General features: G+C 33.9%; 1 protein-coding gene across 1 annotated transcript in view; it reads left to right on the plus strand.

Moving 5' to 3' along the window:
- Positions 1-5009, plus strand: part of PAWR (pro-apoptotic WT1 regulator) — an 84714-nt gene extending 79705 nt beyond the window's left edge. The window contains exon 6 of the mRNA XM_037513936.2: positions 280-5009. Within this exon, the coding sequence (XP_037369833.1) occupies positions 280-366 (87 nt within the window). The 3' untranslated portion in view covers positions 367-5009. The remainder of the gene's footprint in view (positions 1-279) is intronic.
- The last annotated feature ends 11520 nt before the right edge of the window (positions 5010-16529 follow it).

Below are 16529 nucleotides of genomic sequence, written 5' to 3' on the forward strand. Positions count from 1 at the left end.
AAGAATTTTACTTTCTGCCTTCTCTTGCAAAACGGAAAGATTTCGAAGGAGTTGGCCCTTTATAATGACAACAATGAGAAGGAACTGAGTAGTGAATGTTTCCTTGTAGGTGAGGCATATCCCATCTAAAATCGTTTTCAGAACCTGTCCTTATCACCAAATGAATTACTTTTATAAATTGTCTTTGTGTATTTTTTGAAGTGTTTTTTTTTTAATCACCTTTAGGATATTTTTTACGTGTTTTTTAAAACTCACATTTTGTTTCCCTTTTTGTTTAAGGACCTAGATGATATAGAAGATGAAAATGAACAACTAAAGCAGGAGAATAAAACTCTTTTGAAAGTTGTGGGACAGCTAACAAGGTAGAAGATTCAAGGCTCAGTGTGGAAAAAAAATTTTAAAACTACTGATTGAATGTTATGGTTAAAGTTAGGGCAAGATTCCTGTGCTGCAATATGTTAAACTGTGTATATTTATTTCTAGAAAACAGTAAATGTTTATTTTCAAATATTTTTTTTTGCATTGTTAGCTTCAAAAAAGGATCAAGCTTTTTTTTGTTCCATGAATAATAAGTATCATCATTGATTATTAAAACAGGTTCTGTTTAGTCTGGTTTTTGTGATATTCAAATAATATGTGGTTAAAAGTCACGACCATTTGAGTATGTTTTATCTGTGGGTAGTGCATTTTCTTAAAGGAAAATACGTAGTAGTCTTTGTTTACATGAGTTCAAATACTTTTGGGGAATTACCTGAAAATACCTTATTACTGTTGTGTTTGACCTTTTATATTTTGATGATTTACTGATAAAAATCTTTGTGTATTGTCATTTTTTTATTTCAACTTATTCTAAGCAATTTAGAGTAATACTGAGTCACACTCTTGTATACAGTCATCTTTAAAAAGGAGAGCTATTATAAAAAGCCACTTAATATCATGCACTAGTTGACTAAATATAAAATTTTAAAAGAATACTTGAATTGTGCTATATTAAATTAAAATGTACTATTTTGTATTTGAATATGAAAAAAATTTAAATTACTTTAACTTCTGAAAAACATACAGTTGTAATTTTTATATAAAATTTCTTATGTAGGTACTACCTTTTTATTATTCCAAGGTTTATAAGTGAACATGGGATATTTAAAAAATTGTTTGTTCTTCAAGCCTGGAGAGTGTGTACAATTTCAGTGTATAAGAAAAGCAATCCATATTTTTAATTATTACATGCATTAAAAAATCAAAACCAAAAATTTCACACTCAGAAAATTTATACTTACATTAACAAAGTAGTTTATACATAGAAATAGTACTGAAATACTTTGCTTAACTTTTAACTTAGAGAATAACACTGTGACATGTTGTTCTCATGTGAGAATTATTTCCCTACCTCAAATTTAAGGGATTTTCTTCCTAATATTGGACTTTTAAAAACAATTATTTTAAATAATTCTACAGTTTTTTCCTCCTATTAAATATTATTGTCTAGAGCTTTTTTATATTTTGCATTTCATGTTGAATAAGGAAACCTTGTGTTTAAAATCCATTAAGAAATACCTGCCTGATAGTTGAATTTCAAACATTATGCTGATATCCTTTTATCCAATTAATGTACATAATTGGCTTGAACATAGTAAAATCCATTTTGAGCACCCTGCTGACTCTCTTTCTTTCTTTTGCCAAGCCTGTTCATTATTCACTATTAATAAAATAGAAAAGGTGAGATAATTTACAAATGAAAACGTAAAGTAATTGATAAATACCAGATGTTGAATTCTAATATTTTCAGCAGTTACCTAGGTTGTCTTTCCTCCCACTCCCTTCCCCCTTCAGAAGTTTCAACCTTGACAGAGCAGCAGAATCAACTTGGGTTGAATGCTTAAAAATGAATTCCCTGGCTATAGTTTCTAGATAGGTTTAAGTTGAGACCCTAGACAGAATTTTTTGAGCTCACCATCTGATGATTCTGATCATAAACTAGGTTTGGAAACTGTCATTACCTCTTCCCTCCTATATCTTCCCCTTAAAGACCCTAGAATTAACACAGTTTTAACTACTAACATTTCCCCTTCCCCCCACTTTAATAATTGCCTAGTAAGTTTTTGTATGTCCATATATATTTTACAAAAATTTCAATGATGTAGCTGCAATTACCGTATAAAAGGGCATCTCTTTGGAGAATATTACCTGGCACGGGAACTGATCATCCCACCCACCATGTCGAAGTGGTACGCCAGACTCAGTCACCACCTTTGGCTGTGAACTTCTCATCTCTCTTTCCTTAGGTATGTGGCAGAAATATCAATATTGCCTACTTTCCTATCTACACTGTGGATGTGGGTGAAATGCTGTCACTATACAGCCTTAAACTGTTAGTATTGTTTTCTTCAGTAAAAGAAACATTTCAGATATGCTCTTTCATCCTGTGGAAGGAAAAGAATATTTAACATCCCTTTTAAAAGTTATACCAGTATGCTGATGCTTCTCAAGACTGAGCTATTGTAAAATTTTTTTTCTTTAGTTTATGAGGAACATTTCCAAGATTGATCTTTTACATAGTGGTACCAAGTGCAAATACGGAAGTCTGACAACTTAAGGCACGCAGTCATTTCTCTCACCTTTAAAATGTATATTTCTATCACATAAAGACTTTTGCACTGAATATTGAAAAATAAAGTAGGATCTGCTATAACTTCCTTTTAAATTTTATAAAACAAAATTGAGATTTTAAAAAGGTAACATGTGCATTACCTTAGAAAGCTTGGCTGTTATCAATAAAGTACTAGTATTTGTGAAATTATTAGTACCATTCAGAATTATTTCTTACATTTCCTGGGTATTTGTGACATAATAAAGCATATCCAAAGTTCTATTGTGTTCATGATATTATTTTTTAAATAATTCTTTTTTAAATGTGACTTGCTTTCATGACTTATGACATGCATTAATTTGGAAATTACTAATCTCTCATTTTTGTGGAATTACTATTAATTTTATTGTGCTGCAGGTGCCTGGAGAGAAGCGGAGGAAGGCTATAGGACATATATTTCTAAAGGAATTTACTAAATAGTAGAGATGCATTGTCATGCTTGCTCAAGTAGTTTAAAGCATAAAATTAAGCTTTGTGGGCAGGTCATGAAGCAGTGTATTTTTTTTTTTAAATAATCTTAAACATTGTGATAGAAGCATTGTATTCCTAAGGTAAAAAACTTGTATCAGTTGCATCTCATTTCTGTTTTCTGGACTAATTTGAATTTTTAGATTAGAAATTAAAAGGTGGGATTTACTTGTTGAAATACTTGTTGAAAATAATGGAAGTCAATGTATTACATGTATTTATATGTTCACTGCCATAAGGCAACCTAGGTAAGACCTTGGGTTTAGTAACTGATCTAATGTTCTTTACATTATTTATATGTACAGTAAGTAGTCCTCTTTCATCTTTTTTTTTTTTGGTAGTTCGTGATTTTGAGTCAATGCCTAGTAAGTTTCACAAAATATTAGCATTTAATCATAATTTTATTAATAACCAATTACGAGATTCAGGCATATGTTTTGATTTTGCAATTAAGAAACCAAACACCAGTTTTTCATTGGGGAGAATATATTAGAACTAACATTAGAAATCAGAATTTTAAAACCACATATTAAAATCAATGCTAAACATTCTCATACTATCTCTGAACCATCCCTAATATGTACCAAAACTTTGACTTCCTTTGCTTGATAACTAGGCTCTCAAATAAAGGATATCACATTGATTAGGATTGCAACATTTATCAAGTATCTGAGAACTAGTGACACTTTCGTTGTCCCATTAATACATAATACTATTAGACAGTGAACATTTTGCTCATCAGATATATCAACAAAGGCAGTTACCCCCATGCTATTAGTTTCTCATTAAGTATAGCAGTTCCTTTTCCATTCTGTGTAAAAACTTCAACCATACTCAAAGAAAACCTGAGCCTTTGATTTTTTTTTTAAATTTCATTTTACTTAGGTAGAATCTCATAGCATGTTAAAGTCATTTGCCCCTTTTATCCCCCAAACAATTACACTTTAGTATATGAGAGGAATATGAGTGAGGGAGTTACAGTAAATTTTATACTAACTATTCTTTCATCAAGTGTGTCTTACTCAACTGGGTATACGGTTATAGATATTACAGGATTTAAAAAAAAACAAAAACAAAGTAAAACCAAGGACATAGACCAACCCGCCCACCTAGCTGTATGCTCTATGTAGTAGTGTATGTCATTAGTACAAAGTGCAGTCTTAACTAGCATTAGCTAGTCTAACCTGAATAGTGCACTCAAAAGTATTTTTCTTTGTATTAATTATTCAGCCATTGTCTTTTAGGTCTGGCTAATAGGTACAGTTTAATTTGCTGTAGCATTTACTGAACAGTGGAATGAAAGACCTGATGCACATTGGGAAGTGTCTCACTGTATTTAATTATACCTTATGGAAAGACTGTTTTAAAGCAATTTGTAGCAGTAATGAAGTAAGAAGAATTAAATGTATGTCAGGTATACCAAACTCTGGATTGTATATGTGATTTAGTGTTTTTGTACACAGTATTGATTACTGGTTTGTTTTTAGATATTTTAAGTCTCATAAACCATTCATACATTGGCTCTCCCTTTGGTATTAGTCAGCTATTACTGATGATCAGTTCATAGTCTTTTATTACATGCCTATTTTCCTTTTATTTTGATACCTAATATATATCTATTACTTTTTTGGTGAATTTGTTTCTTGAAAGATTTGACTAGGTATTTGGGATTTGTTTTTTTTTCCCTCTAAATTTAAATATCAGCAAAGATCATATGAAAGTTAAATTTACTGTTTTGTTGAAAAATTAGCTAATTCAGGCAATCCAAGTATTTGTAGAGTTATTGATCACATTAGTATTGTGTAGACAGCTTTCATATTTCCATTGCGTAAGTTTTCATTGTGGAGTAGTTGTCAACTTAATATAGATTAACTTTTAATATGATTTGCATGTAAAACAATAAAAACTCAATAAAATAGTAAATTTTCATTTAGTTTTTTAATATCGTTTTATCATTTTTTCTTATTCCATCAGTATAATCCTGACGTTGAGTTTTTCTTTTGAAATTAAGAATGTTGCTAATGTTTTCATTAATGTATGTGTCTTCTTAGTGTACAGTGCTTTAAGAATCTTTTATATTTTAAGGGGTAAATGTTTCATAAAGCAAAAATAGTGTGTTGATAAAATCAGAATATTGTAATGTTGAGCTTCTTGACTAAGTGAGGAAATTAACACATGTTCAGCTTGACTGAAAATTTATTTATAGTTTGAAAACTATATAAAGTGTTTCTTAATTCAGGAATTATTACCAACTTAATCCGAAGGTGTTCAAAGAATTTAACCTATATAGTTTGAAAAAAATAAGTAGGGTCTGGGAATGTGAAAATCTAGTCTGTTTTCTTAGTAAATGGTTTACATAACCTTTTACCTAATGTGTCATTCTTCATACACCTGCACCAGCTAATCAGTCTTTACTTCCAGAACTCTAAATTAATCTTCTCAGTAATGTCACACATGTCTAACAAATGAACAAGCATACTTCAGTCAGACTGTTTAGATAATGTCTCAAGTCCTTACATAGGAACATTTTCCATTAGCAAACCTATTGAAAGTATTTGCAACCTCTTCTAGTCTTAATTGGAAACGGAGCCCATTATCTTAGATTTTATCAAATCCCTTTTCTTTTTTTTAGATTCACTCAATGTTTGCACACAATTCTGTCAGTAGCTGTAAACTATGCACATATTTTCTTAATCCCATTCCTTTAGTTTCTCTCTTGACCTCTACAGGAGGTTACATTTTATTCCTGGTCAGCCTCATGGAAGGAATTATGTAATGCTGTACCTTGGTAGGGGTCGGACCTGTTATATTACCTTTTATATGTTATTTTGATATCTAATTAAATAAGGTTAAAAGCAGAACTAAAAAAAGCAAAACCTTCTCTTAATCCTGGGCGAAATGTACAGTTTTATACTCACTTTCAAAAAATTTCTGAGATTTACTATAGATGCTTTTACTAAAGGAAAAAGCTTTCAGTTTGGTGTCACGTAATGGAACAATAATAAAAAATAGTTAGAAAGGTAAGCTGGACTTTCACTTTATATGTATTTGCAAACTTTAATCTTACTCCATATATAAATTCAACCATTATCTGTCTAGATATACCATAGGATGAAATTCATAATCTTTGTATTCTAGAGTTTTATCCAGGGGAATATTTGTGTTCCTTTAAAATTTGAACTATTTACTGTGATTCAACAAAGGTGTATGATGTCATCAGTATATTTTAGTTTTATGAAAGCAAATTATAAAGAAAAATTAATAAAAAGGTATTTGGTTTCTTTCATTCTTATAGTGCAAAAGCATAAACAAAGTTATCTGTCAAAGGTATAGGAAATCCCGTTTGAAGAACCTGCAAGTCACTTTTGCTAACAATACATTTATGTTATAGTGTTAAGAGAAGTTGGAAAATTGTTTCCCTTCCATAATGGTCTGACGGTTTCATATATCAGTGGTTCAAGACAATAATAACCTCACTGAAGTATAATTATGCCAGTAATTTTCACATTAACTGCCTTTTTTACTAAAGTGAGTTAGTGAAAATTGTAAAGAGATTAATAAGTAAATGATATTTTAGAAATTGATGATCCCATGATCATCAATCCCATGATCATCAATTAGGCCTTTTTAGTAGTACTTAATTTCTTTATAATTCTTAAGATCAATATACCTTAAGAGGTTCTACCAAGAATAGTGACTCACTTAAACACTTTGAGCATAACCCTAACCTATAGCATAAAAATATTCAATAATTAGTAATTCAGTAGTCATGTGCCATGTGTTAAATCACTATTTTCATTTGATTGTCTAAAATTTGTGCAAGGTACAGATTGGGAAGGTAATTTGAGGTCACAGAATAGTGCTTGTGCTCTATGCTATGACATACACATTTACGATGATTATAACATACAAATATACAATGATTATAACATAATCATTGTCATAAAACTTTTTTCCAGTGGTTCTCAGTGTGATACCCACACTAGTGGAATTGAGATACCCACACTAGTGGAATTGAATTCCTGTGTAACCCTGTTGGAAATACAAATTCTTGGCCCACACTTAACACCTGAATGAAGTGAGACCCAGCAATTGGTTTTAACAGGCGCTTCCAATGATTCTGACACAGGTCAAAACCTGCAAATTTGCCTTTTGTATTTCTATTTTTAAGCAAAAGTATTGGTTTTTCTTTTGGACACTTTGTAAATACAACATGAACTTGTAAAAAAAAAAAAAAACAGTCATCTTTTCATAGTTGCTTACATTGCAAAAGATTGTCTTATGAAATCCTCAGCAAGGAAATTGGCAGGTTTACATGACCGTATTAGTTTAGTATTATCTCTGGAACACAAATGAACTCTTTTAAGTCCAAGAGACTATGAAATGAAAACTTTTTTTTTCTTTTTAAGTTTGATTTCACTTACTGCTTGAAGATTTTGGTAACTGGATTTTTTTTTTTCAAATTATAAAACAATTGGGACAAATAAATATATTTTATTGCAGTTATAGTTTGTTGGTATATTGTATGTATGGCTGGATGCTGCAATGGTCCATAGGGAGACTGAATTTTCAAAATTTATTCTCTGTGAACTCAGAAAATGAATAGCATTTTTCTAGTGAATTGATCAGTGAGGAAAAAATTGGGCCTCCCCTGGTGGTGCAGGCGCTTGAGTGCAGCGCTGTGAAGCTGTCCGCAGCCTCTGCAGTGCGGGTTTGATCGCGGCCAGCTGGTGAGTATCCCACATGGCACAGCAGACCTCGCTCCTGTCTTGCCCACTGCTCCTCTTAGCATTGTATTTCAGTCAGTCTGCCTGTTCTATTCCCTGCTCTGTCTCTGGTGAATCCTCTCACCCTTGCATCTGGCCTGTACCCCAGTTCTTGTATGCATGAATAAATAAATCTTTAAAAAAATACACAAAGTTTATTGCAGGCCAGTGAGTAAGGACAAAATTTAAAATCCATGTTTATTGATTTGTAATCATTTTTTCCTTATAAAATAAATTCTTAACTTTTAAAAAGCTTTAGTTTTAGATTATAGGATTATTGTAAAGATAGTACAGAGAGTATTCATCTACCTGACACCTAATTTTCTTTGTTATTAATGTCTTAGATTTGTATCGTCCATTTGGTACAATTAAGAAACCAATACTGATACATAACTGCTTACTGAATTCCATATATAATTTAGAGTTCCTCACCTTCCCCCCTAATATCCTTTTTCTGTTTCAGGATCTAAGATATATTACATTTCGTAGTCATATCTCCTACTACTCCTTTAGTTGTGAGAGTCTTAGGACTTTCCTTGCATTTGATGACCTTGACAGTTTTGAGGATTACTCTTCAGGCATAATTTTGCTTCTTACTAACATTTTCATATATAAAAGTAGAGAAAATAATTGTCCATGTCTTGCCAATTTTATTTTATCCCCCTTTTATCTTTTTTTTTGCTGGGATATTTTAAAGTTAAATTGTAATCATCCTACCTATCATTTCTCCTGCAAGTATTTGAGTATGCATCTCTTATACAGATAAGGACTTTACAAATAACAGTATTATTATACTTAACAAATTTAATTCTAATTTCTTAACACCTTCTGTTTAGTTTGGATAGTCTTGAAAAGCACCATAAGAGATTTAAGGAAAACACCACAAAGGAAAAATGAGGCAGAAACTCAGGGAGGTAGGTAGCTGTATATGTATTCATAAGTACTTCCTATTGAATCACCTTAGAAGGTATATAATGTCTAGTCTTCTAATGTCATTAAGATTTGGGTAACAGAATCACATGCTATTTGCTTGCTAGCTTTATTTTAAATTTAAATCAACCTTGTTATAAAATTGTTTTAGGAAACACTGATAAGTATTGTTTAGCTTCACTATATCATTGTATTGCAAAGAAGTAGGTTACTAATTTTATCATTCTGTTTACACGAATAGTTGGAATTCTTTAATGAGAAACTTCCTCATCAAGTACTTGGTTTCCCTAAAACACAAGATAGAGAAGATCATATTTATTCTTGCCTTTCTCTTCCCAATTTTAAAGATCCTGAACAACCTCCAAAGGTGAGTCATGTTTTACATATTTTTAATGTATTTCAGTCCACTGCAATCATCTTACATGTCAAATTGTTAGCTTGGCCCTTGATAGCCTCAGTCTTATTTTGCATATCTCCTTGTAGGACCTAGAAACAAGAACTGCCTTTCTTTGCAGAAAAGTAAGCCTTGACAACCATCTAACTTATTAGATGATATTAAAATTATATAAAAAGAGGGCATTTATGGAGTTCTTAACTGTAAAAGCTATAAAGGCATTGAGACATTTTCCAACTTTTTGTTAAAAGATTTTTAAAGATTTCAGAAAATGACCATTGCTTGTTGCTTTGACTTTTCTCATTTTCTGTACAAATAGCAGGACTTCGATTTTTTAATCTTGATTTTCTTTTTTAGTGAATATTAAAATCTCATGCCTGTTGAGAAACTCAGCTTCATTACAGGAATAGTCAAGATTTTATTTGAGTAGTTGAATCACTTTAAAGCAGTGTTCAAATTAGAATACAGTCACAATAAGTGTAAAAATGCACATACTCATAGAGTTGGATATGAAAAAAATCAGAGCATATAAATTAATTAAGCTGAATTAACAATTAAAATGTATGTCCTAACTGCCCCTTCCCTTCACTCAGTCCAACATAAAAATTTGACCCAAACTCAAATCAGGTTTTAAGTTTAAATACTTAGATGTCTAGTCACATCTGAAGGAGTTTTATGCAGAGGTGCTGAGCACTGGTAGGATAGCATCATTGGTTATGTGGCAGTCCTGGTCAGGAGGAAAAAATGTTGGATGGACTATAGGCAGTCCTGAGAATTAATATGGGCAAAAACTTTATTCCTCCCAGTATCTACCTCACCCAGAATGAAGGAGCCACTCTTCCAGAGTGTGGAAACCAGCGGTAGCCTAGAATTCTTGAAATTTTGCACTGGTTTACAATTGTTTCTTTTGTGCCACTTTGTGCAAACTCAATCTAGGTATAAGGGACAGCTGTGAACAAAAACACAACTCTGAGCCTATGCTATTTTATTACCTAGTTGCCCAATAAAAGAGTTTTGGCTCCAAGTTTTGGAGTGGTTACTTCTCAACATGTCCTTTGATCCTTTCTAAAAGAGAATTTATCCTTTTATTTATTTTTGATTTTTTTAATATATTATTATTATTTTAAAGATTTATTTATACAAGCTCTGGGTTCAGTCAGAAGCGCGGGAGGGTGAGAGAATTCACCAGAGCCAGAGCAGGGAGCAGGGCAGGCAGAAGGACCGAAGTACACTGCTGAGGGGAGCAGCGGGCGGCAGGAGAGGTCTGCGTGCCATGTGGGACCCTCCTCTGGTAGCCTGGGAGCAGGCAGGGATGGAACCGGCACTGCAGAGGCTGTGGGCAGCTTTGCAACCTAGTGCTCAACCGCTGTGCCACCGGGGAGGGCCTCCTTTCATTTTTTGACTGAGATAGTAGCCTCAGTGTGAAGTGGCATATAGTTCGTGTGGTCAGGGTCCCACATTTTTCAGTATGTTATGATCCTATGAAGCATTTAGTCATTTTATGTAACTTTCCAAAAATCTGTGTTCGTATATAGCTCATAAAATCTGCGAAGTCACCTGAAGTTAAAAGCAGCTATTTCTTCCTGTGTTTTATCTCTATTCTAAGCTTTTCAATTGGGGTGGAACTAAGTACAGTGTACTTTCTTAAGCTTTCTGTATCTAGCTTAGGAAATACTCCCCTTTTGGTGAAATCATTATCCACTTAATTTTTTTGCAATTGAATGGGCAGGACATTATCCTTTCCTGTGACTCTTGCCACCTAAAGATTTATTTCATTTGGGAAGGGCATATATGGGGGAGTTATATTCATTTTAGGGGGATTTACCCCTGATTCACTGACAAAGTTAGAGTAGCATTTAACCTTTTTCATACTTATATTTAACTCAGAATTCTTGAATTGCCAAGAACTATTTCTCCTCCCCAGAATACTTGTGGTTTTCTTATTTGGTCTGAAATAATAACATCTTTCTGACTAGCTTAAAAAGCAAATTACCCCTGTGTAGCGACTGAGAGTAGTGCTTTACTTACCCTGAGATCATATGGTGATATAGCAGAATCAGATACCTGCTAGTGCCTGTAAATTGAGGTTATCTGACCACTAGTAAGATTACTGTGCAACCCGGATCTGTTAAAAGGGAAGGTTAGAGATTAGGAAATATGTGAAACTATAAAGTATAGCAAGTTACAAAAATTATTTTTTGAGTGGAGGGAGAGTAAACTTCTATTTTTTCATTTGCCTCTTTAGAACCTGAGTTCAATTCATTGTTAAAAACAACAGTTGGAGGGGCCTCCTTTGTGGCATGGTGGGGAGGGGATGATTAATACACAGCCTGTGAGGTTATCTGCAGCCTCTGCAGCACGAATTCGATCTCAGGCCAGGAAGCTGACCCACATGGAGCAGCAGACCTTTCCTTGCTCGCCTCCTGCTCCCCTCAGCAGTGTGTTTCAGTCATTCTGCTTGTTCTGTTCCCCACTCTGTCTCTGGTGAATCCTCTCAACCCCCACGCCTCTGGTCTATAACCCGGTTCTTGTATGCAAATAAATCAGTCTTTTAAAAAAAAACAAAAAACAGTTGGAGGCAGTATTTAAGTGATAGTTCCTCCAGTTCTGCGTGAGAATCACCTGGGGTACATAGACATACTCAAATGAATCAGACTGTCTCTGTTCTCAAAAGGCATATGTATGGTTATAGACGAAATAGTACACTAGCAAGGAAAAGGAACAGATGAAGGACTTGGTGATATTTATGACCTAGCATTTGAGACAAACTAAAGAAACTGAAAGGAGGGTTGATATCAGTTGCGAATATTTAGAAAAATACAGTCACCATCTCATCATCCAGATAATATACCTGGATATTGTACCTTTAGGTTCTTTGTATACATAGCACTTAATGAAGTGGTAGCTTCCAAGTTAGATCCACTTGAGCACTAATTTCCAAATTAGACCTACTTTTATTTAAATCCCGATTGTACCATTGCTAGCATCGTGGCTTTGCACAAGTTACTTTATAATTTCCTCATTTTTGGGAAGGACAAAACTTGGCTGGGTCACTGTAAAAAACCTAACTTGACTGAATCACTGTAAAGACTAAATGAGATAATAGCACATAAAATGTGTGATACCATACCTGTTTCATAACTGGAGAGAAATTAAAATGAAGTTTGATGTTCATAGTGTGATTTTTTTTTTTTTTTTTGTTACCAGTGAAGAAGTTCAGATGATTATAATGGTTGCTTTTTAGAAATTTAACTTAAAAAAAAAAAAGATGGTCAGGAAATTGCTCTGGTAATGAAACTGCCATCTAGTTTTAGATACCTACTTTTCTAGGGAGGTCGCTGGTTCTTAGAAGTCCAATTGAAACAAATCAGAATTCTGTCCTGAAAAGGAATGCAGTACATGTTGATACAAAGGTAATGTAATCTTTATAGCCTGAGGTAAAATGTGGCTACCTAGGAAACACCAAACAAGTCTTGGGTAAAAGAAAACATCTTTTATAATGAAAGAACTTCTTCAGTTTACTTGTGAATCTCAAAGTAGTTCCCAGTTAGGGTTTTATTGCCCTCAAAGCCCCAGATTCAATCTGGGCCTATTTTCCTACTAAAAAAATGTGTCTGCCTGAACTCCTGAATAAATATATTCCAGGGAGGTGAAATTAACAAACTGATACGGGAACTAAACAAACAGGGTGAATCAGCTTGAATTCATGAAGGCTGGCAACAAGTCAATTTCTTTCTCTACTTCTGTGCTTGTTTTTTCAGTGCACCTGATTACCAGTTACTGGTATGTCCTGATAGTAGAGAACAGGAAGCTCTGTCAAAGCCAGCAGTTGTCTACTGACCTGCTCCTATATAACAAGAAGCAGGTTTTGTTTATTTGGTTATGTAGCCGAACAAAGGATGGCGATTATAGGTGTTAGAACTAGGGATGGTTTTTCTATCACACTGTTAGAACACCATACTGGCTCTGGAGAGGGCAAGAATATTTTTCTTATGAATTGCGAAAGCTTGAGGGTAGTTTTTTCTAATGACCTGGAAAAATAATCTTGAGTGTGCATATTTTCTCCAGTTATATGTATTAGTTTGAAATTGTACACACGGGCTAATTTATTTTCCCCTCAACTGTTGTAGTAGACCTTATTCTTGTCCATTCTTAGACCTTACTTGCTGTCTGATAACTATCACTGCAGTAAGATAATAATGGGTGATTTACTTGTGACTACATGAAATTTGTGGAGTATAACCAATTTAAATTAAGTTCAGAAATAGTAGGAACTTCTTTTTCTTCACTGAGTGTGATTGATGAGAATAAGCAAATAATACACTTTTTGGAGCAAAAAAAATACTTGGTACTTCAATTTAGATTAGTGGAGGGTTACCAAAGATACAGCTTTTAAGAGAGAGATGGATTTTCTTAATAACTCAAAAATGGTTAGCTAAACTACTAATGAGAGAAAGAATAAAAATGCACTTTAAAAATATTTCCCATTTAAAAAAATTGAGTTTACGAAGTAAAAAACTATTCCTAAGATAATGAAAGACTGCTCTCTCCAGAAAGAAATTAGGATATCCCCTATCTCTTTTGCATTGTTACTCCAAAAATACATTCACAAGGGAAAGCTTTTTCAGGATAATCGGCTAATAGTACAGAAATAATTGGCATCTTGGTGTCTGAATGCGTTTTCCTAGGGAAAGCCAGTCTGAAATATACAGTTGTCTGTTGAATAAGTGAATACAAGAATGAATGAGTGAATAAGAGACCTTGTTTGATACATTAACCCAACCTTGACTCTTACGTAAGTTTTGTGACCTTTAGCAAGTTACTTTAACTGTGATTTGCTTTCCCTGACGATACAGTAGAGTTAGTAAGTACCACAGAAACCACATAAAGTACTTAATAAGTGTTTAGTGAATATGCGAATCACTAGATTCAATTCAGATGTACTGAGACAAAATTTGAGCAGAATCTGATGGTTTCTTTGGTGTCTCCAAAGTGTGAAAACCACTCATTTATTTAAACTTTAGTGTTTATTGGAGAGGATGCTGTGGTATATGCCCAAGGTAATAGTAAAATTTTTTTTTAAGATTTATTTATTTATGCATAGAAGAGCTGGGGCACAGACCAGAGATGGAGAGGGGTGACCGGATCCACCAGTGGGGAACAGAACAGGCAGACTGACTGAAACACACTGCTGAGGGGAGCAGCGGGCGAGACAGGAGAGGTCTGCCTCACCATGTGGATTTCTTCTTGGCTGGCCAGGGATTGAACTTGTGCTGCAGAGGCTGCGGATTGCCTCATAGTGCGGTGCTTAACCCCTTGTGCCACCAGAGAGGCCCGGTAATACTAAAATTAATCAGATTCTGTCTCTAGTGAGTTTAAGTTTACTTGTAGTTAAAAGATGGACATAAAATGAACAAGAACAGGTGAAAGAGTCATTAATTCCCACAAAGGATCTGTGAAACTTCTTAAGGATCTAGCATTTGGATTAATTTAAGTAAGATAATAAATAAAATTTTAAAATGCCTGGGTTAATACCTATCGCAAGATAAACTCTTGGTATTGCTATTTCCATTTAATGCTTTTTTAAAAAAAAATATTTATTTGTACATACAAGAGCTGGGGTGCAGGCAAGAGGGTGTGGGGTGTGAGAGGATTCACCAGAGACGGGGATGCAGAACAGGCAGATTGACTGAAATACACTGCTGAGGGGAGCAGTAGGCGAGACGGGAGAGGTCTGCTGTGCCATGTGCGTCACCCCCCCCCCCCCCGTTCCCCCCAACCCCGTTTGGGATCGTACTTGTGCTTCAGTGGCTGCCTATTGCTTCTTAGTGCTAATGCTTGACCACTTGCGCCACAGGGAGGTCCCTCCACTTAATACTTGTTGATCCAGGGTTTTTTTTTTTGAGATATGACTCACATTCTTAGTTGAAGGTATATAGTACAGTTCAATAGTTGTACATATTGAGAAATGATTGCCACAGTAAATTTAATTAACATCTATCACTTAGTTACATTTTTTTTCTTGTCATAAATTTTAAGATCTATTCTCTTAGCTACTTGCAGACATACAGTATAGTATTGTTAATGCTAGTCATCATGCATTATATTACATCCCCACAACTTATAATTGGGAGTTTATATACTTTTTGACTGCCTTCACCTATTTCTCCCAACCCACAACCTCTGCCTCTGGCACCACCAAACTGTTCTCTGTTTCTGTGAATTTAGTTTTTTAGATTCCACATATAAATGAGATCATACAATATTTGTCTTTGACTGACTTATTATTTCACTTTACATATGCCCTCAGGGTCCATTGTTAACTTGTTGCAAAAGCAGGATCTCTCCCCTTTTTATGCCTGAATAATTCTGTGTTTGTGAATGAGTGTGAATACACATACAAACACTACATTTTTATTCTCCATTCTCCATTGATACACTTAGATTTTTCCATGTCTTGGCTATTGTGATTGCAGTTGTGCTGCAGTTAACACTGGGGTGGGAGTGCAGGTATCTCTTTGACATATAGCTTTTGTTTCCTTCAGATAGGTACCCAGAGGTGGAATTGCTGAGTTATACAGTTCTATTTTGAATTTTGTGAGGAACATCCATTCTGTTTTCCATCTATATTTTCAATAGATCTGGTGTAGCCAATGAATTTACCTTTTTTTTGTGACAAGACAACTGTATCTGAAAGTGTTTTTATTTATTTTTTTATTTGTCCTGGTGACAAAGTTGTCACAGGTCTGTTTTTTCCTATACCTTTTTGTAAATCAGTTTGTGTACTTTCTTATTTCCATTTTGTGACTGATTATGAAACAGTTTATAATGACTGATTATAAAATTAAATTTTATTAAAAACTCACATTGTACCCTTTTATATACCCTGAGACTCATTATATCACTTAAGAAAATTTGCTTTCTAAACTGTAGAAAGGAAATCTGTTTAGTAACTATCATTTAGTTGGGTTTTTCTGACTTGTGTATTATTCAGCTGCTTTGCTTTGCACTTACAGCTTTTTCTTTTATCTGTTTGTATGCTTGTTAGGCATGAATAGAGAAAGAGAAGAAGCAGGTCTTGGTAAAAAGACAGCATGGGAGCCAAAAGAAACTGATGGCTAAAATAAAGTTCAGTTAGAGAATTCTGTTGATACTAGAGAGGGTGTCACAGTTCTGTCTGGTTAGCAGGGTGTAACTTAATGATCCTGGCTTGCTTAGGATATCAGTCAGAGATTCTTGCCTTTGCTCTTGCTACTAACTTTGTAACTTGTGCAAAACAATCAGTCTAGTCATGTAATAGGAAAAATGCCTATATAATTTT

Source organism: Talpa occidentalis, unplaced genomic scaffold, assembly GCF_014898055.3.
Source record: "Talpa occidentalis isolate TD23 unplaced genomic scaffold, MPIMG_talOcc4v2.1 talOcc4.16, whole genome shotgun sequence".
Taxonomy (NCBI): Eukaryota; Metazoa; Chordata; class Mammalia; order Eulipotyphla; family Talpidae; genus Talpa; species Talpa occidentalis.